The 24,549-nt window shown below is 37.2% G+C and overlaps 2 protein-coding genes across 2 annotated transcripts; one reads left to right on the forward strand and one right to left on the reverse strand.

Annotated features, from left to right (window-relative positions):
• Positions 1–946: 946 nt before the first annotated feature.
• Positions 947–13,218, reverse strand: LOC125271816 (protocadherin Fat 1-like). Its single transcript, XM_048196076.1, has 20 exons — positions 13,133–13,218; positions 10,697–10,804; positions 9,702–9,815; positions 9,525–9,618; positions 9,127–9,239; positions 8,836–9,009; positions 8,438–8,563; positions 8,088–8,339; positions 7,885–7,983; positions 7,509–7,681; positions 7,103–7,251; positions 6,636–6,943; positions 6,210–6,320; positions 4,402–4,593; positions 4,182–4,279; positions 3,670–3,834; positions 2,599–2,796; positions 2,044–2,136; positions 1,860–1,884; positions 947–1,530 (listed from the first exon to the last, which is right to left on the reverse strand). Exons 7-20 carry the CDS (start codon positions 8,534–8,536, stop codon positions 1,510–1,512), a joined length of 1,983 nt encoding a protein of 660 aa, XP_048052033.1. The 5' UTR covers positions 8,537–8,563; positions 8,836–9,009; positions 9,127–9,239; positions 9,525–9,618; positions 9,702–9,815; positions 10,697–10,804; positions 13,133–13,218; the 3' UTR covers positions 947–1,509.
• Positions 13,219–19,191: 5,973 nt separating this feature from the next.
• On the forward strand, positions 19,192–24,443 carry LOC125271828 (mucin-5AC-like). Its single transcript, XM_048196086.1, has 5 exons — positions 19,192–19,377; positions 19,506–22,265; positions 22,428–22,488; positions 23,463–23,504; positions 23,858–24,443. The coding sequence occupies exons 1-5, from the start codon at positions 19,197–19,199 to the stop codon at positions 23,925–23,927; spliced, it is 3,114 nt and encodes a 1,037-aa protein (XP_048052043.1). The 5' UTR covers positions 19,192–19,196; the 3' UTR covers positions 23,928–24,443.
• Positions 24,444–24,549: the final 106 nt, after the last annotated feature.

Below are 24,549 nucleotides of genomic sequence, written 5' to 3' on the forward strand. Positions count from 1 at the left end.
AGGAAAATTATACCTTATAAAAACATTCCTCTAACGTCGCTGGACATTTTTAATGTTCCCAGAACCAACACTGAATATTTAGAGAATGATCTTATAACAAACCTTTGTTAACTGAGTACAGGGAGCTGCCCTCTTAGGGCCAGTTTACACAGAGCATGTTTTGCAGTCTCCTGCACTGTTTTTTAATTGTTTTTCTATATATAGATGCTCTAGATAAATGTCTTTGAATTTTTTACTTTTGAAAACATGTCACGTTTTCCCCCATTTTACTTTGCTGCATCTTGCATCTTTTAACACAAGAACACATTATGAATGGCTTGCTGAGCCCAAACAATACTTCAGTTTTTACACAAGCTCTAGTCTAGCGTTTTTGTACAGGCTTTGTACTCCATTTGACCATGTACATGAACACAGGTGGTCAATGCACTCTGCTCTGAATGACCTGAAGAGGATGCTACTGCATGAGTTATAGTCTATAAAAATGCCTTTGCACTGTGCACTAAACAACCTTTAGTTCACAGAGATGCGTGTATATTCTACCCAAGCCTAATCAACATTAAGATATTGTTGTGGTCTTCACAAAGTGTTTGTGTTTAATCAGCCTCACTGCTTTCATTAAAAGCTTCCAGTGATCAGGCTCTATTATATTATATTTCATCCTGACCAATCACAGTAGTTGTGGTCTGCATAGACAAATGCATATTGTTACTTTATTGTCATCTCATCATCATGTATCTTGTATAGACATACTTATATAAACTCAGTTTATTAAATTAGAAAAATAAGAAATCTTCCCAAAGGGACTGTGCTACTAAATGTAACTAAATATCTCTAACACGTTATGTTTGTTAGTTTTTATCAAATATGAAATAAAGACACAGAGGCTATATATACATATATATATATACATTTATTTACATTTACACATTTGTCAGTCCTTGTATTTCTTGGGACTCAGTCCAGTGACTGTGGCACTACAAGCACCATGTTCTCCTGTTTGTGCTACAAGACTGCTACATCTGTCTTAACAGCTTTCCTATTTTTCAATATGAAATCTGCTTCTAACACTCCTGCTTCTAAAGTGTCAGTGACGTCTGGCTTCATGTCTGGTGATCCATACAGTCACTTATGAGACAGTAATACGTAATGAGTGGAGCAGAGTGATGCTCTCCTCTTTGAAGGGAATTCACCCTGTGTTGTGTATGTTGTGACTTGAGTGTCATTGTGAGTCAAATGATCAAAGATGTTAATACTGTAAAGCTGTAGCCCAGAGCCTGTTTCTGTCTTTAGAAGCCCTGATACTTGTGCTGTTTCCTCCATGTTGGGAAATCAACCCTTAAATTGCTGCCTACAAAGGCATCTCAAGTTTAGGATCAGGGCTGTAAATGTGTCTCAATCAAGACATAAGTTCATGAAGTCCTGTGCACTACTGAGAAGAAGTGAGGAGCTTTGATCCATCAGGGAGTTTTCAGAGGGCAGGTGCTGTTTCCACCATTCTCAGATTCTCTGTCATATGTTACTATCATCAACCTAAGAAACAAACAAAATACATATGACAAAATCATAAATAAGAATCTAAATACCACACAGCAAAAACTCCAGTGTTAAATTAACTCTCCTGGGTTTAAGTCTTAAAAATTGTGATTTTCTCCTTTGGTGATTCTGCTTGTTATCATCAGGTGTCTTCAATAATGGTCACTCATCACTCAATTAATCACTTAATTATCTCATTAACTTTAACACTGCTTCAGTGTTCATTTAACATTTATAATTTATCACAGGAGTTTTTGCTGTCCATGATTTATACAAAATATGTACTGGATGAATTATACTCTATGAGATCGTTGTTGTTTTTTTACCTTTACCTCTCTGGATTCTGGGTTTCTGTTAACAAAAGAAGAAATATGTTTAGTCAAACATCTCAGAACAAACCAATGCATATAAATACATGGTAATTAATGCATATTTTGTATTTGAGGACAATCTTTTCACAAATGAGTTTAACTGATTATATCAGATCTTTAACAATATTTTGGCACTTACGTGTTAAAGTCAGCAAGGTGGTCAATGCTGTTTCTCTTTTTATGTAAATCAATGTCAGGATTTAAACTCTGTCTGTCAGAATCTTTTGTTTTCCTGGGGCAGCAAAAATATGCATTATAACTACTTCACCAAACATATTAACTTTCTTCACTGTGAAAAAAATCACCCCTAAAACATGAGCAATGTTCAAAGTCAACATAATTTTATCACTATAAAGATTACATTGCATTACTGCATTTTATGAAAGCTGCAGTAAAACTGGAAATCTAGGTGAAACAGAACAGAAAATTTAATCAATAAATCAATCAATCAAAAACAAAAATCTATTCTGATTTCAAGTTGACTTTAAGATTATTTTTCAATTATGAATTATTTTCAGATCAGTTGACCACAACGAAGTTTATTCCGTAACACACACACACACACACACACACACACACATACAGACACACAAAAAAGTCAGACTGCATATTTGATAGCCAAAGAAGATATAGACAGATAGACACAGACAGACAGATAGAAAAAACTGCAGTTACATGGCCAGTAATAACTTACTTGACAAGATGGATAATTGTCGACACTGAAGTCACAATGCTTATAACCAGCAGAACACTGACAGCGATGAGAGCGTTTGTAACTGCTTGATTGGGACCTTCAGGGTTTCCAGGACTGTCCTCCACTTTGATTTCCAAACCAGGACCAAAAACGCTCTCCAGTTCAGATGTTAAAGCTTTGAGCTCAGTGTTCAGTTTCCTGTGGGAGTGAACATATTTCAGATGCTGTCCATAACACTCTTATTATATAACATAGTTGTAATTCAGGCAAGCAGGCTAGAGGGAAATGTGAAGACTATTTTTTGTTAATGCACATGCAGTAATTTTTCATATATATATAGCTTATATTTTTGTTAATGCACTTATATAAGATAATTTATTTACGATTTTAAAACCTTTATAAATCCTAATTTTGAGGGGGAACAGTTTTCAAGGTGGATACATTTCTGTGTATCGTGACGTTATTTGTGATCACGCAATTTCAGCTCTCACACTTGTTACATAATTCACATCCCTTACTGGTATCCTTACACAAACATGGTTGGTAAACCACGCTCTAAAAAATGCTGGGTTAAAAATAACCATTTCTGGGTTATTTGGCAACCCAGCATTAATATGAACAGAACACATTCTGGATTATTTTGAACCAGCTTGTTGGGTTTTATACATTAACCCATTTGCAGGGTTGTTTTTCACATGCACAGTGCTAGGTCAGTCAACCTGATATTGAAGATTTTTCATTTTAAATAATAAAAATGCAAATATAGGACAGGAATACAGTATTTTTTATTCAGTGGAATGTCTTTTGCAATCATAAAATACTCAAAAACATTTAGTAAATGTTTCAGGGTGTAATAGGAACAGTGGGCAGTCAAAGTTAAAATGAAAATGAATGTATTCAGATCTCAGATCAGTTTTATAACCGATCAAATTCAGAGCATTGACCACAAGGCTATCAGCTCCAACCATTATAACTGTATTTACTGTAAACATGTTTTCTGTTTACTTACACATTTCCACATCAGCTTTCACATTAGAATAATCTAAATAAACTGATATTAGTTCAACTTACTCTTTGAGCTCTGTGGCTTGGATGACAGCTCCACTGGAGTCCATGGCAATGAAACTGACGTAAGTTTTGTCTGCAGATTCTCTGAGAATGGTGCGCATCTCAATCCCATCCTCAGCTCTCACACTGAGGATTTTCACAGTCCAGCCTAAAACTTTCTCCATGGATCTGAGAAAATAAAACACTATCAGATGGTGTAAAGAACACAAAACAATAAGAGGAAGTAACAAGAAGTACCAATTTTGGGGGGTGCAACCAAAAGGGCTCTTTACTATTAGCAATTAAATGGGCAATCTTTTGTGTTTCAGTAAAAACACAGCAGAATACAAAAGTTAGGAATGCTATGAGGGTGAGTAAAATAATTAATTTTTACATTTATTTTTGGGTTAATTATTCATTAAACATGTTTCCACTTACACTCTTAGCTCAAAACACATTAACACTTCACTTCATAAATGGAAATGCTCTTATTCTGTCTCAATAACATGTTTCAATAATGAACAGAGATTACTCACTCTTCCATCTCTGGAATCTTTTTCTCCACTATGTAAACAGGCTGGTTTAGGGACATTACTGAGACGCTGTCACGATGTACACTTTGTTTCACTTCAATCTGCAGGTGGCAAACACAAGAACTCAGTCTTTGCATTGACTGCTCTGGTTTATTCTCAAAAAAATGCCATTAATCATTTGAAACAGTCTTCCAAAAGCTTTCTCTTATTTTCTCTCTCTCACCTGTACTGTTGTGGTCGTGGACAGTCCATGTTTATCAGTGGCTTTAACATGAAAGGTGAATGAATTGTCCCTAAAAGTGGATGCATCCAGTACGTAGATCTGACCAGTGTTTGCCTCCACATCCAGCAGAGTTGTGGACTCCTGCAGGAAATACTGCAGTTCTGAGCTCTCGCCCACATCAGGGTCCGATGCCTGAGGGTCAAACAACCACATTTCAACCACTTGTACTACAAAGAAAAAAAATCAAAGAAAAAAATCAATTGTCAGGCACTTTATATATAGAAGGAGTTTAGGAGTTCTCACCAGGGGATCTTTTTATGGATTTAGTTTAAATTAATACATTTTTAGGGTTAAGGGTTTGAACAAATCACTAACCCTTTAGTATGAGCAATAGCAACAGTAACAGTGATGTTTGCTTTTGTGAACACCATCTAATTACAAAATAAGAGTAAGATAAGAGTACACAGCAAAATCATCAGTGTTAAATTAACACTGCTGGTGTTTATATGAGTCCACACTCAGACTGTGAAAAGGTAACACTGAATCAGTGTTGAAATGAATTAGATAATTAAGTGATGATTGGGCATTAGTGATGAACACCTGCTGTTAACAAGCAGAATCACTGAAGGACAGAGGAACAACAAGAACAGAGAAGAGGAACACAAAAACTACAACTGACTTCCAGTCACAGTCTTAAATGAAATCAACTGAAGATAAAATGCTTTAAATCTCTCAAAATCTGATTAAACAACTCCATAAACAGCATTACCAGCTTTACTTATTACTAACCAGACTGACTTTATTTCTGTCATTTCTGTTTTAATGAAAATAATAGTTTCATGATGAGGATCAGTGGTGGCTTTAGTTGGACTCCTGACTTTTTTGTCTTTGTATTGCCTGATTTCATCGAGCTGCTGTAGCTGTGTCTATAAAACACCTTCGTTATGGCACCGAAAGTTAAGAAAATGTGTGATTAGATGATATTGTCAACCTGATTGTCAAGCTCATTCAGAGAGTAATGCCTTTCATTCCTTGTTTTATATTCAGAGATTGTCTGAATTTTTTCAACGGTTACCATTGTTGAGTTTCACAAACACAATGACATAAAATTTAACATTAAAGAGTCAAGAGCCCAACTAAAGCCACCGATTATCTCCGTTATGGTGACTTCAAATGAAACTATTATTTTCATTAAAACAGCAATAAAGTCTGGTTAGTGGTTAGTAATAAGTGAAGCTGGTAATGTTGTTTGTTGAGTTGTTTGATCATAACTTGAGAGATTTACTCCTGGTTTCACAGAGAAGGCTTAAGCTAGTCCTAGACTAAAGTGCATGTTTTAGCTCTTTTAACTTTAAGAAAATAGTACTGACATATCTTAAAATATGTCACTGCCATTGTTTTGTCTCAAAAAGCACACCAATAATGTTTTTTTTCTAGTGTATGTTTATAAAAGCTACTTAAATATCCTAACTGATCTAAGACCTAATCCTGGCTTAGGCTAAGCCCTGTCTGTGAAACCGGGCCTTAATGTCTTTTATCTTTAGTTAATTTAATCTAAGGCTATGGCTCAAGTCAGTTGTAGTTCTTGTGTTTCTCTTTTCTCAGTGATTCTGCTTGTTATCATATCTTCACTAATGCTCAATCATCACTCAATCACTTAATTTCCTAATTAACCTTAACACTGCCTCAGTGTTACTTATAACAGTGTGGACTCATATAAACACTGAGCAGTGTTAATTTAACACTGGGAAGTTTGCTATGTACATCCACTGCATTTATATCTGATGTCTACATCAAGCCACACTTACCTGGACCTTCACTATAGGGTATTTGTATGGAGAGAGACTGAAAATTTCTGCTTTATATATTTCATCATCAAACACAGGAGCCTCATTCACGTTCTCAACCTGAACGCTGACCTGAAGATAGTGAGAAAAAGAGAAACATTGACATTGACGTGCTTGATGAGTTAAGACTTAGGCCAGAAACATCCGCTAGGTACGTCTGTGAATGCAAACACTTCCAGCTACCCCAGACAGCAACATAGTGTGGCCCAGATCCGGCCCACATCTGGTACATATGGATTACACGCGGACCAGATGTGGGCCGGATCTGGCCCGTCACTATGTTGCTACACAAGCTTCATGTGTCATTGTATTCTAAAATATACATTATGCATTAACATAAATTGCTAAAAGTTTGTTTCTGTTCTTAATTTGAAGTAAGTATAGTACCGTTGTCTCTGCAGTGTTTGGAGGAGTTCTGGAGTCTATGGCCTCTACTGTGAGGATGTACCACTCCTCTTCCTCCTTGTCCAGCGGTCTGAGAGCTTTTATGGTTCCCTCACCATCCACAGAGAAGACATCCTTGTGTGACTTTATGTTATAGCTGACCATAACCAGTGGATCACCTGTTAATGCTCTGACCTTGCCCACTATTGATGCCTCAGGTTCATTCTCCTTTATTGTGAATTTGTAGGAGGAGCTTTCAAAAACCACAGTCTCAGTGAAAGGAGCAATTCTGAAGTAGATCAAGACTTCCGCTACAGAAAGAAGACACATGTTAATTTTGACATGTTTATCAGATCAGATTTGAATACGGAAGGGGGAATGAACTGCTCCCAATAATAAATGTTTATTTGCACACATTATCTGAATTATTTTAACACAATATTCACTAAAGAAATAAACCAAGCCCAAACCTTCATCAGATTCTGGTGGTGTTCCATGATCTGTCGCTATAGCAGTAAGGGTTAGCAGTGTGTCTTCTGTTACCCCGCTAAGGTCAGAGGTCAAAGTGATGTCTCCTGTTTCAGCATCCAGTGTGACCATTGAGGAGACTTCAGAGAAACTACAGAAAGACAACATTCATGCATCTGTCTTAAAGGGGAATCATTTCAAAAGAGTCTGCACACTCCACCAAAGAAGGGGGAAAAAAACATCAAATGCGAGAAAAAAAACTTTACTGAAAAAAAGAGAGTGAACGTTTATCAGTGCCAAACCTACAAAAGTTACAAAAGTCTTAAAGGTGTCATGTAGGTAAATGAGTTCATGGTTTGCCTTCATATTATTGATCCTAAAGAAATGGAAGTTTAGTCTTAAGCTTACCTGTAGTTAATCAGCGCGTTGCTTCCAGCATCTTTATCTGTGGCTGAGAGCGTCAGCAGCACATCTCCAACCTTGGCGTCTTTAACCAGAATGCTTTTGCTGTAGGTGTCGGAGCTGAAAACTGGAGCGTTGTCATTGACATCTGTGATACTGACCCTCACTGTGGTGATGTTCTGCAGAAAATATATATATATATATATACAATTTTTGCTTGTCATGTGCAGGCTCTGTAATATTTTGTAAAAAAAAAAAAAAACTCTTCAGGCAATCTGTCAACAGTCTGCTACCAAATGTTCCAATCAATACAAATGCAATCAGTATTGAACTAAACAGATTTGCATCATTCAATATACATAAATAGAAATGAATACTGTACATTTCCCTGTGGCATCCCATGATCATTGGCAACAATGAGCACATCATAAGCATCCTGTATCTCTCGATCAAGGTCCTTGATAGCTAGTAGAGTCCCATCCTAAACATGTTTTTATATGATCTGTACGTTACAATGTCATGTTTATAAAAATATAATATCATATAATAAAATGTATATATCATGAACATTTTAAGTCTCCTCACCTCTCTGAATCTGAATATTTCACTGTGTGAGTATGTAGTGATGGTGACACGTCCGTTGTCTCCAATGTCTGCATCTGTGGCTAAGATTTCACACACCTCTCCAGGTGATGAGGGTGTGTACACACCTTCCTGAATTTCAATGGGCTCTGGGAGAGGAAGGAATTGTGGGTTGTTGTCGTTGACGTCCAGAACAGTGATGATGACCTGAGCTGTGGAGCTTAAACCATCGACAGGCCGGTCTACAGCTATTACCTGAGAAAGACAATACAAACATCCCATTCAGAATAAATAGTCATCCTGAACATTTTGTAAATAGTTGGATTTAAGAAATGAATGTGATTGCATTGTACCTGTATATTGTAATTGTCTTGAGTTTCTCTATCCAAGGAGGCGTCGCTCCGGAGTGATATTACTCCTTGACTGTTGATAATGAAGGTATCGCTATCCATGATAAAATGACCTTTAGAGAATCCTCCCTGATCAGACAGAAAAATAGAAAAGGTAAGTACATCGAAACATGCGGAATGTTGGCTTGACAAAGCATTACATGGAAGTTTACAACAACTTTAAGTTTGAAGATTTCCCAGATAGCAACATTGTGTCGGCCCAGATCCGGCCCACATCTGGCACATGTGGCATGATGATCTGGCCTACACCATTTTAGTGTTTGTGGGTCTATATTTTTAATTTTTGTTTGTTTATTTTTATCAACTTTACAAACAGACATTGATGTTCTCAGGAACAGTACCAGGTCCGGATCGGTGACTCTAGTCTGAAGAACCAACTGATCCTGAGGTGAATTTTCCAGAATAGATACAGTGTACTCATCCTGGTCAAATTTCGGAGGGCTGTCATCCACATCCTCAATGGTGACGGACACAACAGCGTTAGCCGTCTTACTGGCATCATCCTGCTGAGTTGCCTGTTTATAAAAGAAAATCATGAATAGAAAATATAAACAAACACAATACTGAAATTTCTTCAGATTCATAACATCAGCCCAATGGTTTCCAAGAATGTCTTAAGAAAGCTCTGATACCTGTATGTTAACATTTATCTGGTCTATTTCCTCTCGGTCTAGTGCTGTTGTCACAGAGATGACTCCACTGTTTTCATCAATTACAAAGTTGCTCTGATATTCATTTGGAAAGACTGAAACAGAAATGTGTATACATGCTTTGTTATTATCAGAAACTTACTGTACAATTATTTATTCAAGAAGTGTGTTGGGGTGTAAAGTACTTCTTTTATTACAATTACTGTTCTTGACCATTGTTTGGTGGAATTTTCTATATTATCAGATTTAAAATCAGTGTTTCACCTCTAGCTCTCACACATCTACAGAGAAACTTTATTTGGGAACTGGTGGAGAAGGTTATTTAGATCAGATGTACAGTATGTCATGTAAGTATGTTGTAAATCTTCTGTTATCAGCACCTGCTGTTATGCTGTAAACTACAGGCTCGTTGATGCCCGTGTCGCCATCTTGAGCTTTTATGGCCTCAGGAGTGACGTCTGAAAACTGTCCTACCTGTGCATGAACAGAAAAGACATGGAGGGTTTGATTTGTTTGATCAGACATGAGTTTAAAGTATTGATCATGACGTCATTTACCTGATTTTCCTCAATGGATGCCTTGTAGAGACTGTGATCAAAATAAGGGTTTAGATTGTCGAAATCTTCAACTGTTATTGTAACTGTTGTGGTGTCACTGAATTCATCTTTATCCTGCAAAGAAATATAGTGTTTTATTACTATCTACCTTCAAATTATAGTTCATCCAAAAAACGAAAATTTCATTGTATGGGAAAAAGCAGTTTAAGCCGCGCACATACTTAACGATTGTAAGGCCGATTATGAATGTAAATTGATACTTATGACTGATCGCGCTCAAACACGTCCAGTCAGAGCCAGTTGCGTTCAGTCTGCAATTACAGTCGGTGTTCAAATTCCATGTGTGAGTATATAAATCGGCTCCCATCAAAGGAAACAATCGGTATGTGTGTTCAGTTCAGTCTTAGAATGTTTCAACTAATCGTAATGTTCCCTAAAAGTTCTCTAAGGGTGACAAAAATTCCCACTAATTTTCATTCCTAAAACGTCCTCTTTTGAAAGTGCTGCAGTTAAAGTAGGGGTAGGCAAGTTCGGTCCTAGAGAGCCGCTGTCCTGCTGAGTTTATCTCCAACCTTAATCAAACACACCTGAACAAGCTAATCAAGTTCTTCAGGATTACTAAGGCTATAGGTAGCTGAAGGTTTTTTTCAGGGTTGGAGCTAAACTCTGCAGGACAGAGCAGCTCTCTAGGACCGAACTTGCCTACCTCTGAGTTAATGGTTCCTTATATGACTTTAATTCTAAGACAGAATGTTCCCATATGGTTCCGGACAACGAATCAGACTGGTTTATAATAAGTGAAGATGCTAAGATTTAGAGTGATCTGTTAGTGTTTAATGATCTGTTTCTGTGTTTTGTGAGGTTATCATTGTGCTTAAGAGTAGAGCCTGTGCTTCAGTCCAGGGTTCAGAAAGTAAAAGTCCTGCCATATTAAATGTAAAACAATGCATAGTAAAATGTATGTGGGACTAGGATGTCATAGAGTGTGTCTTTACTTTAGCTTGCACGGTGAAGATGTATTGTTGAGCACTGTCGTAGTTCAGAGGTTGTGTCAGCCTGATGTTTCCATCATCTCTCACTTCAAATTCATCTGGTGCTGGAGGCTGTCAGGGACCATGATTTAAATGAGAATATCAGTAAAACACAAACTGAGATCACATTATTACACTCAAATTGTGTTTCTTTGTTTTGTTTTGTTTTGTTTTGTTTTTTCTAAAAAAAAAGAACTGAATGCATTAATGTGTTAAATATGATCTAAATATATTGACTGACAAAAAATATTTATTTTAATTAGTCAAATTGAAATTGAAATTGATTAACAGCCATATTAGAAATTTTACTTAAAATCTGTGGAACCTTAAAAATGTCATCTAATGCCTGATTGGTTAACAGAGTGGTATGAAAACAATGGAATTGCTTTATTTAAAAACTTTATTTCTGTTTTAATGAAAATTATTGTTTCATTTGGTTATCAAAAAACAAAAAATTCTGATAAACAAGTAAATTCTGAACATAAAACAAGGCATGAAAAAGTCAACAACAACATCAAAAATAAAAGCAAACAGTAAGAATCACAGAAAATTAGTTACAATTCAGCTGCATAATTTATATAGGGCACAATGCATGCTGGGAGCCATGGATGAGTTTTGATTGGTGGTACCCAGCATGCACTGCAGCATTAAGCGTTTCATTGATTGTCAACATTGTTGAGATTCATATGCTGATTCTTGGTGTGAGTCTAAGTAAGATGAAAACTTCATGTGTGCTGTTTGTTTTTTAAATCTTGAATACCTTTTTTAATCTTGGACCTCCTATTTAAGAATCACATAGCTACTATTATGAATAAGACAAAATTAATAATACATTATCTATATAACCAGAGCATTATTCTCGGAGTGAGATCAGTGAATCAGGTTGTTGCTTGATGATTGTCATTTTTTTCTTCACTGTCCTAGCCATAATAAATGTTGTAATTTCTTTGTTTATAAAATGCTTTATAAACACAAAGTTGCAGCAATCCGAGAAAACCTAATGTTAAAAAGGCAAGAGTCAAGAGCCCAACTAAAGCCAAGAGTTGGGCTTTAAATGAAACTATTATTTTAAATGTCAGAAATACTTCTGTTATTTCTCAGTAAGCACTTTTGTAGACGTGTGACAGAAATAAAGTCAATCTGGTTAGTAATAAGTGAAGCTGGTAATGCTGTTTGTGGAGTTGTTTAATCAGAGCTTCAGAGATTTCATGTCTTTTATCTTCAGTTGATTTCATTTATGACTGTGGCTGGAAGTCAGTTGTAGTTTTTGTGTTCCTCTTCTCTGTTCTTGTTGTTCCTCTGTCCTTCAGTGATTCTGCTTGTTAACAGCAGGTGTTCATCACTAATGCCAATCATCACTTAATTATCTAATTAACTTCAACACTGATTCAGTGTTACCTTTTCACACTCTGAGTGTGGACTTATATAAACACCAGCAGTGTTAATTTAACACAGGATTTTGCTGTGTAGCATTCTCTCTTTTTGTTCACCTGTTTCTCCCTTTTTCCCATGATCAGGCTTCCTCGCTTTGAACATGACACTGTTACATGCCTGTACACTGGATTTATTTTGCAAGTTGATCACATTTTTCCATGCAGCTTCAGTGACTACAGCAAATTTTTAAAAGCAGTCTCAGATTTGTTTCTGAAAGCAAACGTCTCTGAATCTGATCATCATCTATGCCACAAACAAGTCGATCCCTCAGCATTGGGTCTAAAGTTGCTCCGTAGTTACAGTCTTGTGTTAAGCAACGTAACTCCGCTACATACTCTGTCACAATCTTTGTCGAATCAAATCAAATTTAAATCTCTGTACATTCTCTGTTAACACTTTACTTACTGTTTGTAGTAGTTACAGCAACAGACATAAACACTCCATGCCTCACACATGGGGCATCTTCTTCAAATAACTTTCCAGGTAAGAACATAACACTTGTAATATTAAAACATAACAATTTATTTTATTTGGATAAATTTGTCTTTTATCAGATTTAACAATTGTTATCATTTCTATTTGTGCTGGTCAATTATGAACAATAGGTAAAATTGAACTGCTAGCAAAAACTTGAGAGAATTGAGTGAGGCCAAGGGACAGCTGCTGTAAATATTTGAGTGGCTCCACCCCTAACAGATATAATCTCACTCCAAACTTTTGCTAAAACTTGAGAGCCCTGCTATCATTACTAAAAGTGATATTAAACACATTTTAGGGTTAAGAAATGTGCATTGTGCAATAAAGAAGTACTCCAAATAAAGATTAATTGTAATATTTATATCTGTAAGTCTCAAGTGATATGTCAGTAAATATGTTGATGGATTTGTAGTGTACTTAGTATGAAATAAATATATTTTAAATACATTTTGGTATAGTTTTTTTTTCCCCACTAGGGTTTAGACTCACCAGTATAGAATATGTAATATTGCTGTTTTCTGGAGAAACATCTGCATCTTCAGCGATCACCCTGAGCACATCTGAACCCACAGCCGTCGCCTGGAGCAAAAGACACAGTTTAAAAAGAGATGTGAGTCTCTGAGTGACCAAACACACTACTGCTGTATAAAGATGACATTACACACACCTCTGACACTGTGGCGCTGTATGATTTACTCTGGAAGATCGGAGGATTGTCATTGACATCGCGAATATTTACCCACCGTTGATGTTTAACCTGCAATGCACAATGAAATATTTGTAATGAAGATTTATGTGCTGGTAATTGTTTCCATAATTCATATTGAATGTTTTGATAGTGCTATTGTTTAAATAAACATACCCCTGTGTTTGAGCAGGTGACTGAATAAGATAAGACTCCTCCTGACTGGAAGAAGTAAAAAACACAAAAAAAAACATACAGTATGTGGCGCTTATTTTCTTTATGAAAGTAATATGTGTCTGTATGAATATGTAAGTATGGTTATGTTCATTTTTGTATTTATTTACTTGATCTAACAAAGAAAATAGTGAAACAAACCTCCTTAAGTTTTTCTGCGTCCAGTGGTTTGACGGTTCGTACAGTAGCGGTTGAGTCTCCGTTAGTGTAAACCAGCTCCAGAAATGACACACTAATGGATTCTAAAAATCCCTCCAGCACCAGACGATCATCATATCTGATATTAGTGAAAGTCTCTACATTTCCTGAAGGCCAGATTGAATACATATTTAAATACTCTTAATACACTGTCTAAGCATAAACACTGGATAATGCTAGTATTGATCTTGCATTACTACTCTTCTAATACTCCGCCCAGAAAGAATACTTTCAAATGAACACAGAGGGTTTTTATCAAAATATTAACAATTCTAATACAAATACATAAATATTATTTAAAAAAAGAAACACTATCACATTAATCCAATAAAACTGTTACTTCCAAATGTGGAATTAATATTGTGGACTAGTTATACTCAGTTGATTAGATCTTGTGGACTCACCTTCATATTCCTCCAGTACAGGTGTGGAAAAGAAAGGAGGTACTTGTAATGCACAGTTTATCTCTGAGGTACCTTAAAAAACAAGTAATTGGTTTCAGGACTTAACAAACAAATAAAAAGCTAAATTCAGCAGCACACACTATACTAAACCACACAATCTATTGAAAAACAAGACGAATTAGGCAGTTTAAAAAATGTTCTGAAATGCTCTTCTCTTATGTTGTTCTTTAGCTAGCAGCCTACATAGTGAAATGAACAGTAATCCTGTTTAGAGCACTGGTAATCCAGATTTGGTGATCTGAAAAAGTGTGTTTCTGGATCAGGGTGATCTAATTTGCTTTTAAAATCTCTGAAGAAACACAGCAAAAACTCCACTGTTAAATGAACTCTCCTGGGAGTATATGTGAGACCATACTCAAGAGAAGGGCTGTCCAAACTCAGTCCTGGAGGGCCGCTGTCCTGCAGAGTTTAGCTCCAACTTGCCTCAACACACCTGCCTGGAAGTTTCTATGCCCAGTAAGACCTTGATTAGCTGGTTCAGGTGTGTTTAATTGGGGTTGGACCTAAACTTTTCAGGACAGTGGCCCTCCAGGAGCAGGACTGGACACCCCTGCTCAAGAGTGTTAAAGTGTTAAAATAAGAGTGTTTAATTAACACTGAAGCGGTGTTAAAGTTAATTAGATAATTAAGTGATTAATTGAGTGATGATTGACCATTATTGAAGACACCTGATGATAACAAGCAGAATGACTAAAGGAGAAAACCACAATTTTAAGTCACCATCATGGGGATCAGGGTTTGCTTTAGTTGAGCTCTTGACCCTTGACTTTTTGATATTAGATTTTGTTTGGCTCCTGAGTTATAATATCAAAAAATGATCAGGTGGTGTTGGTTACGTTTTCACATAATCATTAACTTTGACACTCTTGAGTATGGTCACATATACTCCCAGGAGAGTTAATTTAACACTGGAGTTTAACACTTCAGTTAAACATCTTTAAAAAGATGCAGAGAGGGAATATCCAGCTTGCAGCCACAATATTTAATTTTGGCATCCTTTACTGCATTTGTATTTTAGTTCATTAGATTAGATTTTGTCTGTTTAAACATGTTTTTAGATAGATAGATAGATAGTCCATTGTCACATTTATTTATTTATTTTTATAAACAACAGCGTCATGTCAGCAAAGCATCCAAACATTAAATAAGTTTGACTTACCAAAAATACTCCTTACACTGTGGACATGCAGACAAGCTAAAATAAATAAAATTGAGAACAAATCCATCTTTTCCATAATTCACGGTCAGTGCAGCCTGAAGAGTATGACTATTCCTGTAAAATCTCTCTCTGAGCTGTTCTTTATTGTATGTCATAAACAATTATTCTCTGGTATAAACAGGTATCAAAGGTGCTTCATAGAGGCCAATAATGCAGTGATGTGGGAGGGATTTTCTGGAAAGAAGTTGATGTTACAGGTTTATTTAAGGATATTTGAGATGACTTAAACCCGGATTTTGTTACTAAACTTGTTTTGAGTTTGCACCATGTGGTAGATTTTTCCCTACACACCTGACTTAGTTAAACCGGGTGTCCCAGACACCCATAAATCTATAAATTTATACTCTACTAAGCGTACTTCAATACATGTTCGAGTCGGCCGACATCTCGGCCTGTTTTGGGGCACTATCACCTGATACTAGCTCTTTAGTGCTCCTCACCTCCACTAAACACTATCACTATAGTATAGAAGTAAAATCTCTAGTGCTTAGTTTGCTGCAGCCTAAAAACCAAACAGACTCCAGACTATGCCTCAGAATATGCTTTAATCACGGCCGGGAGAGTTCTCATCAATTCCAGAGAATCTCTCTCTGAACAAAGGAATACAACAGATTTTATAGGATTTCAGGTACACTTCACAGTCAGTATGGCATGATCTGTTACTCATTTTCATCAGTCTTAATATGATTGGTTTAGATTTAAGAAAAACATCTCAGTTCCTCTGTCCCGCATAAATTTAGATTTAGAACAGCTGAATCACAAGATCATCAAAAAAAATGTCTCAGGGTTAATAGTTCAGATTACTCAATAGGTTAAAACAATTCCTCAAAGACTATTTTTTATCCTCAGAAGGATGCTGTCTAGCCAACACAGCAGAATTTTTCTGAATCACAACACTCAGTCCTATTTCTCTATTTCAATGTTTGATTATTATTAGGCCTGTAAAATAAAAGAAATGTTAGTTCATTATTAATTAGTTCAAAAATTCCATCACAACCACACCAATAGTGTGCAATAGTTTATTAATTCGGTGGTTCTCACTGCAGATCACTTCAATAATAATACCTAAATATTGTACCATTTTTTCTTAGTTTAGTGTATCATTATTATTTGGTGAAACATCTCGATCTTGTGCTATTTTTCTTATCTATTGTAAATATTGTCATGATCTTTTATGTTCATTCACTCTAAAAAATAAAACATTGGTTCAACAAAAAAAAATATGTTAACGTTTTCCACTAGAATTTTTAACTTAAGCCAATTGGGAGAATTACATTAATTCAAAGCAATATTTTGAGTTGATCCAACATAATGTTTTAAGTAAGGTGAAGACATTTTTTTCCCACAATAAAAACACATTTCTAAGTAACATGAATTTTTGTTGCATGATCCAACATAATGTTTTAAGTAAGATGAAGATGCTTTTTGGACACAATAAAACGCATTTCTAAGTAACAAGTAACATGCTTGGTAACATTTGGTAACAAGTGCCATGGGCAAATCATGATGGGAAATATAAATCCCAGCCCAATTTCACTTAACTGTGTTCATACAACTCAAAACAATGAAACACGTTTACACGTCATCAGATTGTATTTTACATTAACAGAACTTAAAATTAAATACATTTTTGATTAAATGAAATTGTTAAACTATGACAAGTCATGATAGTATATCGAATCAATAGGCATAATTTGTGTGTCATCCAAGCTCAATAAAATAACAATTACAAGTAAAAAGTCTAACAGCATTTTAGAACTTGATTTTTTATTTCACAACAATATCTATATTTAAGTAATGAGTAAAGGTCCCCTGAATTAGTTTTTAGAGTGTTATTTTACAGATCTTTCTCAAATTCTAAAGGTTTCATATTATTTCACAAGAATATATATTAGCCACTTTTTTTCCAAAAAATATAACTCTTCTTGATTCCACTAACCCAGTCACTTAGGTTATGAATTAAATAGTTATTCCTACACATCAGGATTGAGTTAATATCTTTTTGAGCTGCTTTTTTTTTTTTTTTTTTTTTTTTTTTTTTTTAAATGAACATGACATCTTGAGGTTGCAAAATCTAGTCCAGCCCTGAACAACTCCAAACATATTTTAGGACATTTCGACTACCCAACTACCACACCTTTATTTCTATTCAGCACTAATAATTATACTGTTTGTTTTGTCACTATAGTGTTAAGAAGCATATTTTTTTTAAAGTTGTTTATAGGAATACCTACAATATCTATCATAGGAGTATATCAAAACAAACTTTCTGTGTCATCAAGGAAAATCACACTCTGCTCACTTATGTTCCTCTGAGATTATTTATTTACAAAAACAATTTGAAAATCAGTCAATAAAAAAACAAGTTTCCATACAATACTATGGAATATTAGAGCTCATTGTTTCTTCCTTAAATTACACATTGTTAGCTAACTGCATGATTTGTATGTGTACATTTCTGAAATATCACTTGGACACAGCCACCTCTGATAACAGACAACTCTAATGTAGACACATGCATTTTCTGTAAATCTTTGAAATGATATGTATATAAGCACTATACAATAATGTGAATTTAATTGAATACAATATACATGAGTGCTTTTTTTTTCTGTCTAAAATTTTACAAGGCCAATTTAAGATGTTGTCTACAGAGGACACTGCTAGGTCCCAGGAGGTTTTACAAACTTCATTAATGTTGACTATGTGACTATGTTACTAAAATCTGTCAAAACCATTGTCTGTTTCTAGGAAGAGCTATTCAATTGACAGTGCCTTGAGCAAAAATAGTATACTGTTTAAATCATAGGCTTGGCATAAAATTGTCAGGTCCACCCTGATGACAGATCCACCCCAAAAGAAAACAATAAAGATTTAAAAGCTAAAAGCTGATCTTTTATTCTTTTAATTTTTTCTTCTATTCTTGTCCTCTATTAAATGAGTAGTCCAGTTTGGATGTCCGGCTGTACTTGCTTGTTTTAATTGGAATTATTACTATCTGTTTTGCTCATCCAAACATCATGATCTAAAGTCAATCAGAATTTGAAGGCTCAAGTAACAAAACCTGCCTGAGCTGTTCTTTTATTTCCAAAGTTTTACAGAATATAGTCCCTTTGAACTCCCTAAAACGGTTGGTTTGGGTGTACTGTATGAAGAAGAAACCTTGGGAGGAACCAAAACTCAGAAGGGAGAGACCATCCTTCTCTGGAACATTTTTAAAAAAAATTGGCAAAAAATGCCAATAATGGTGGGATGAAACAAAAGCACAGGTGCAGCTGAGGTGGAGCTGAGACTAACATATATAAGTCTGATGTCAGTGAAGACTGAGGAACATCTTAAGACTCTCATTCATCTGTATCTCCAACAATAAAACATCTGGTAAGACTCATTTTAATACAGTTCTTGCTCTTGTATGATTGCAGTTTCTTTGCTCAAATTGTTTACAGACATACCTTGTCTAATAAACAATATTTATGTTGAGAAATGTATACCTTTATATCTGATTGTTCAAATATGATTATTGAACTAAAACCAGCTATTTTTCATTTCATACAAGAAAATGCATCAAAAGAAGCTTGCTATACAATACTATTAACAATCCTATTTTCAATAAATATAAGTGAATATTGCAAAATACATGCCGACTTACAGATGTACTTCAGCAAAAAGGTATAAAAGGCCTAACAAAATGTTTATATTTATCTCTGCTTTCACTTTCCTGTGTTTAATCTCCAGATATTCGAGCAGAGAGAGATGAAAAGCATTCTCTCAGCAAAGATGTTGACGGTGTTGGCTCTAGTTCTGCTGGTGTTCAGTGCAAGTGAGGGACGGATTCTGAGTAAATGTGAGCTGAAGGCCAAGCTGGAGGCTGCTCGGTTTCAGGAGATTAAGGTCACAGGAGAAAAATTGGACGTGAAAGATCTTGTTGCTAGATGTGAGTTACTTTTCTTTCAAATTCCTTTTTTTTCTTGCTCAGTGTTCACATGCCATATTTCCATGTCACATGATGTCTTCTAAGAGGTTCATTACTTTCTTCCATATGTTTCTTTCTTTCTGAGGCAGTTGTCTGCAAGGCCAGTGCCTCAGCCTTCAACACCAACTTTATTAAAACCATCACTGAGGACAAGCCAGATGACACCCTACCTCAGTCTACCTTAAAGCCTACATCAAGCTTCACTTCAACCACCACTTCAAGGGCCACCTTCAGCTCCACCTTAAGTACCTCAAAGCCTATATTAAGTCCCACCACTGGCTCTACCACAAGACCCACCACAGGCTCCACCACAAGTCCCACTGCAGGCTCCACTTCAAGACCCACCACAAGTCCCACCACAGTCTCCACCACAAGACCCACCACTGGCTCCACCACAAGCCCCACCATAGGCTCAACCTCTAGCTCCACCACAGGCTCCACTACAGGCTCAACCACAAGTCTCACCACAGGCTCCACCACAAGACCCACCACTGGCTCCAACACAAGCCCCACCACAGGCTCAACCTCTAGCTCCACCACAGGCTCAACCACAAGTCCCACCGCAGACTCCACCACAGGCTCAACCACAAGCCTCGCCATAGGCTCAACCTCAAGCCCCACAACAGGTTCAACCTCAAGCTCCACCACAGTCTCAACCTCAAGCCCCACCACAGGCTCCACCACAGGCTCAACCTTAAGACCCACCACAGGCTTCACTACAGGCTCAACCTCAAGCTCCACCACAGGCTCAACTTCAAGCCCCACCACAGGCTCCACCTCAAGCCCCACCACAGGGTCCACTACAGGCTCAACCACAAGTCCCAACGCAGGCTCCACCACAAGACCCACTACTGGCTCCACCACAAGCCCCACCACAGGCTCAACCTCTAGCTCCACCACAGGCTCCACTACAGGCTCAACCACAAGTCCCAACGCAGGCTCCACCACAAGACCCACCACTGGCTCCAACACAAGCCCCACCACAGGCTCAACCTCTAGCTCCACCACAGGCTCAACCACAAGTCCCACCGCAGACTCCACCACAGGCTCAACCACAAGCCCCGCCATAGGCTCAACCTCAAGCCCCACAACAGGTTCAACCTCAAGCCCCACAACAGGTTCAACCTCAAGCTCCACCACAGTCTCAACCTCAAGCCCCACCACAGGCTCCACCACAGGCTCAACCTTAAGACCCACCACAGGCTTCACTACAGGCTCAACCTCAAGCTCCACCACAGGCTCAACTTCAAGCCCCACCACAGGCTCCACCTCAAGCCCCACCACAGGGTCCACTACAGGCTCAACCACAAGTCCCAACGCAGGCTCCACCACAAGACCCACTACTGGCTCCACCACAAGCCCCACCACAGGCTCAACCTCTAGCTCCACCACAGGCTCCACTACAGGCTCAACCACAAGTCCCAACGCAGGCTCCACCACAAGACCTACTACTGGCTCCACCACAAGCCCCACCACAGGCTCAACCACAAGTCCCACCACAGGCTCCACCACAAGACCCACCACTGGCTCCACCACAAGCCCTACCACAGGCTCAACCTCTAGCTCCACCACAGGCTCAACCACAAGCCCCGCCATAGGCTCAACCTCAAGCCCCACAACAGGTTCAACCTCAAGCTCCACCACAGTCTCAACCTCAAGCCCCACCACAGGCTCCAACACAGGCTCAACCTTAAGACCCACCACAGGCTTCACTACAGGCTCAACCTCAAGCTCCACCACAGGCTCAACCTCAAGCCCCGCCCCAGGCTCAACCTCAAGCCCCACCACAGGCTCCACTACTGGCTCAACCTCAAGCTCCACCACAGGCTCCACTACAGGCTTCACTACAGGCTTTACTACAGGCTCAACCTCAAGCCCCACCACAGGCTCCACTACAGGCTCAACCTCAAGCTCCACTACAGGCTTCACTACAGGCTCAACCTCAAGCCCCACCACAGGCTCTACTACAGGCTCAACCTCAAGCTCCACCACAAGCCCCACCACAGGCTCCATTACAGGCTCAACCTCAAACCCCACCATAGGCTCTACTACAAGCCCCACCACAAGCTCCATCACAGGCTCAACCTCAAGCCCCACCACAGGTTCAACCTCAAGCCCCACCACAGGCTCAACCTCAAGCCCCACCACAGGTTCAACCTCAAGCTCCACTATAGGCTCAACCTCAGGCCCCACTACAGGCTCAACCTCAAGCCCCACCACAGGCTCAACCTCAAGCTCCACTACAGGCTCAACTACAAGCCCCACCACAGGTTCAACCTCAAGCCCCACCACAGGTTCAACCTCAAGCTCCACTATAGGCTCAACCTCAGGCCCCACCACAGGTTCAACCTCAAGCTCCACTACAGGCTCAACCACAAGCCCCACCACAGGCTCAACCTCAAGCTTCACTACAGGCTCAATGTCAAGCTCCACCACAGGTTTCACTACAGGCTCAACCTCAAGACCCACCACAGGCTCAACCACAAGCCCCACCACAGGCTCAACGGCAAGCTCCACCACAGTCTCAACCTCAAGCTCCACTACAGTCTCAACCTCAAGCCACACCACAGGCTCAACCTCAAGCTCCAACACAACTCTAACCACAAAATCCATCCCAAGGCCCGTCACAGTCTCCCCTTCAAGGCCCACCCCAAGGAATCCCTCAAACCCCCAAAGAGGTCGTCGTTACATTCCTTTTTTTCCCAAACCGAATGGTCCCATGTTTGAGGAGAAGGAGCCAAAGAGGCCCACTGTCTGGCGCCTGTATGGAGTGTTTCAGCTCAGTGATCAGTGGGCCTGTGATTCCGGCATGGTGCCTTCACTCAATATTTGCAACATGAAATGCTCTGGTAAGTTTGAAGGAAAACATGCCATATCAAATGTTTTTTTGTTGTTATTGTTGTTTTTGTTTTATCACAAGCCAGATATACCCGAATTATGTGAATGCTTAGAAATATGATCTAAATAAAGATACAATTCAATATGAACTTTTAACTTTTTTTCTACCAAAGCTTTAATAGATGATGACATCACAAATGACATTGCCTGCCTGAAGACCCTGATGAACAGTATGTAAGTACAAAAGAGCTCAAATACTTATTTTCAAAACACACAAACATTGTTACATTCATATTTAGATACAAAGTGTGTTTTTAAATTTTAATTCAAAAAAGGAAAAAATAATTTGCTTTATGGTAGTTCTATTTTTCTAGTTATATTAACACATTAATGTATACATTAACATATACACATATTAACACACAAAAGTACGGAAGAGGATTAGGGCCAAGCAATAATAAAAAAATAAAACCATCTCGAGATTAAAGTTGTTAAATTTCGAGAAAAAAAGTCTAAATAAAATGTTGAGAATAAACATTTTATTTCGACATTTTATTTTTTTTATTATTATTAAATTACGAGAAAAAAGTCGTTAAATTACGAGAACAAATTCGTTAAATTATGAGAAAAATGACGTTAAATTTCGAGAAAAAAAGTCGAGATAAAATGTTGAGAATAAACTCATTAAATTATGAGAATAAAGTCATTAAATTACGAGAAAAAAGTCATTAAATTATGAGAACAAATATTTCGTAATTTAACGAATTTGTTCTCGTAATTTAACAACTTTTTTTTCATAATTTAATGACTTTATTCTCAACATTTTATCTCGACCTTTTTCTCGAAATTTAATGAAATTTTTCTCATAATTTAACAAATTTGTTCTCATAATTTAACTACTTTTTTCTCGTAATTTAATGACTTTATTCTCAACATTTTATCTCGACTTTTTTCTCGAAATTTAACGAGTTTACTCTCAACATTTTATCTCGACTTTTTTCTCGAAATTTAACGAGCTTTTTCCTCGAAATTTAACAACTTTAATCTCGAGATGGTTTTATTTTTTTATTATTGCTTGGCCCTAATCCTCTTCCGTACAAAAGTGCTTGCATCTCAATAAATGGTTAGAAAATGAAAGAAATTGAAACCATAATGAAATGTATTTACACTAAATATATCATTCATGACTCTGACTTCTTTTGTAACAGGCCACCTAAACCTAAATTCAACCCCTCTGATATGAAGAAGATGTAAGTTGAAAATAATTTTTATGACTTTATGAATTTTACTATGTCAATAGCTAACACAAAATTTTAATAAAAGTAAGTATATAGTATTAGTGCATTTTGAGGTTCTTTGCTTATCGAGTAAGCTGTTTGTTTATGTTGCCAATGACATACGATCATAAACATATTATTTTAGTAATAGTGTTGTAATATATTGAAGTAATAAGGTGTTTGAACTGACAGAAGTTCAACTTAGTGTGATTACTAGTGTGTTTGTACATATGACAAACATAGAGTAATTATTTATTATATGTCAGACATAATAGGCTTAATAAATTAAATCAGGCCTGAATGTGACTGTCTTCTGTGTGTTACAGCTTGGAGACGTTGTTGGTGAATGAGTGCCGCTCTGTTGTTCCCTCAAAGTATTTTGCTGAGTGTTTTTAGAGGAATATCCATTACCTTTGATTTAAGGATAATTGATGTCAAAGGGGTGACGATGATGGCATGACCTGTGTGAGTTTAAATGTCTAAAGATTCTTTAAAAAATGTCTTTAAACACTCTGAATGTTTGTGCATTAAGACACTTTATTTTATTGCTGTAGTGTTTTTTAAATATGGCAGTTACATTTTTATCTAAACTTTTAATGAAACTGTCTCTTTTCATTTCATACTTTCACTTTATTATTAAACAATATTAAAAATTGAAATACTCAAAATGTACTTTCTTTCTGCACTTGTGCTGTTGATTCCTCCCACAAATAAATACTGATGAGGGATGAGACAGGTTGATTGCGTTGGATTTTGAAAACACACACATTCACAGTAACATTTCCAGTTTAAATAGATATATACTGCAGTAGGGCCATACATTTTTATAACTTTCAGTATTTTCCTTAGGTCGATCTGTTAGAAGAACTGACAATTGTTACTTGATAAAATTCGTAGGCTACTGTTAAAAACTAGGGTTGTCAATTGGTTATTTTTTATTATAGTCTTCGAATTAAAAAATAATAATTTAGAAAATGATACACAATATGTCTAAATAACAATATATGAATACCGGAAG

Source organism: Megalobrama amblycephala, linkage group LG7, assembly GCF_018812025.1.
Source record: "Megalobrama amblycephala isolate DHTTF-2021 linkage group LG7, ASM1881202v1, whole genome shotgun sequence".
Lineage (NCBI taxonomy): Eukaryota > Metazoa > Chordata > Actinopteri > Cypriniformes > Xenocyprididae > Megalobrama > Megalobrama amblycephala.

Coding starts and splice junctions, on each gene's coding strand:
- LOC125271828 (XM_048196086.1), top strand. CDS start 19,197: ATGAAAAGCATTCTCTCAGCAAAGATGTTGACGGTGTTGGCTCTAGTT. Junction 22,489..23,462: donor AAGACCCTGATGAACAGTAT/GTAAGTACAAAA, acceptor CTTTTGTAACAG/GCCACCTAAACCTAAATTCA. Junction 23,505..23,857: donor CCCTCTGATATGAAGAAGAT/GTAAGTTGAAAA, acceptor TGTGTGTTACAG/CTTGGAGACGTTGTTGGTGA.
- LOC125271816 (XM_048196076.1), bottom strand. CDS start 8,536: ATGGATAGCGATACCTTCATTATCAACAGTCAAGGAGTAATATCACTC. Junction 6,321..6,635: donor CAAACACTGCAGAGACAACG/GTACTATACTTA, acceptor CACTATCTTCAG/GTCAGCGTTCAGGTTGAGAA. Junction 2,797..3,669: donor CAAGCCACAGAGCTCAAAGA/GTAAGTTGAACT, acceptor TCACTCCCACAG/GAAACTGAACACTGAGCTCA.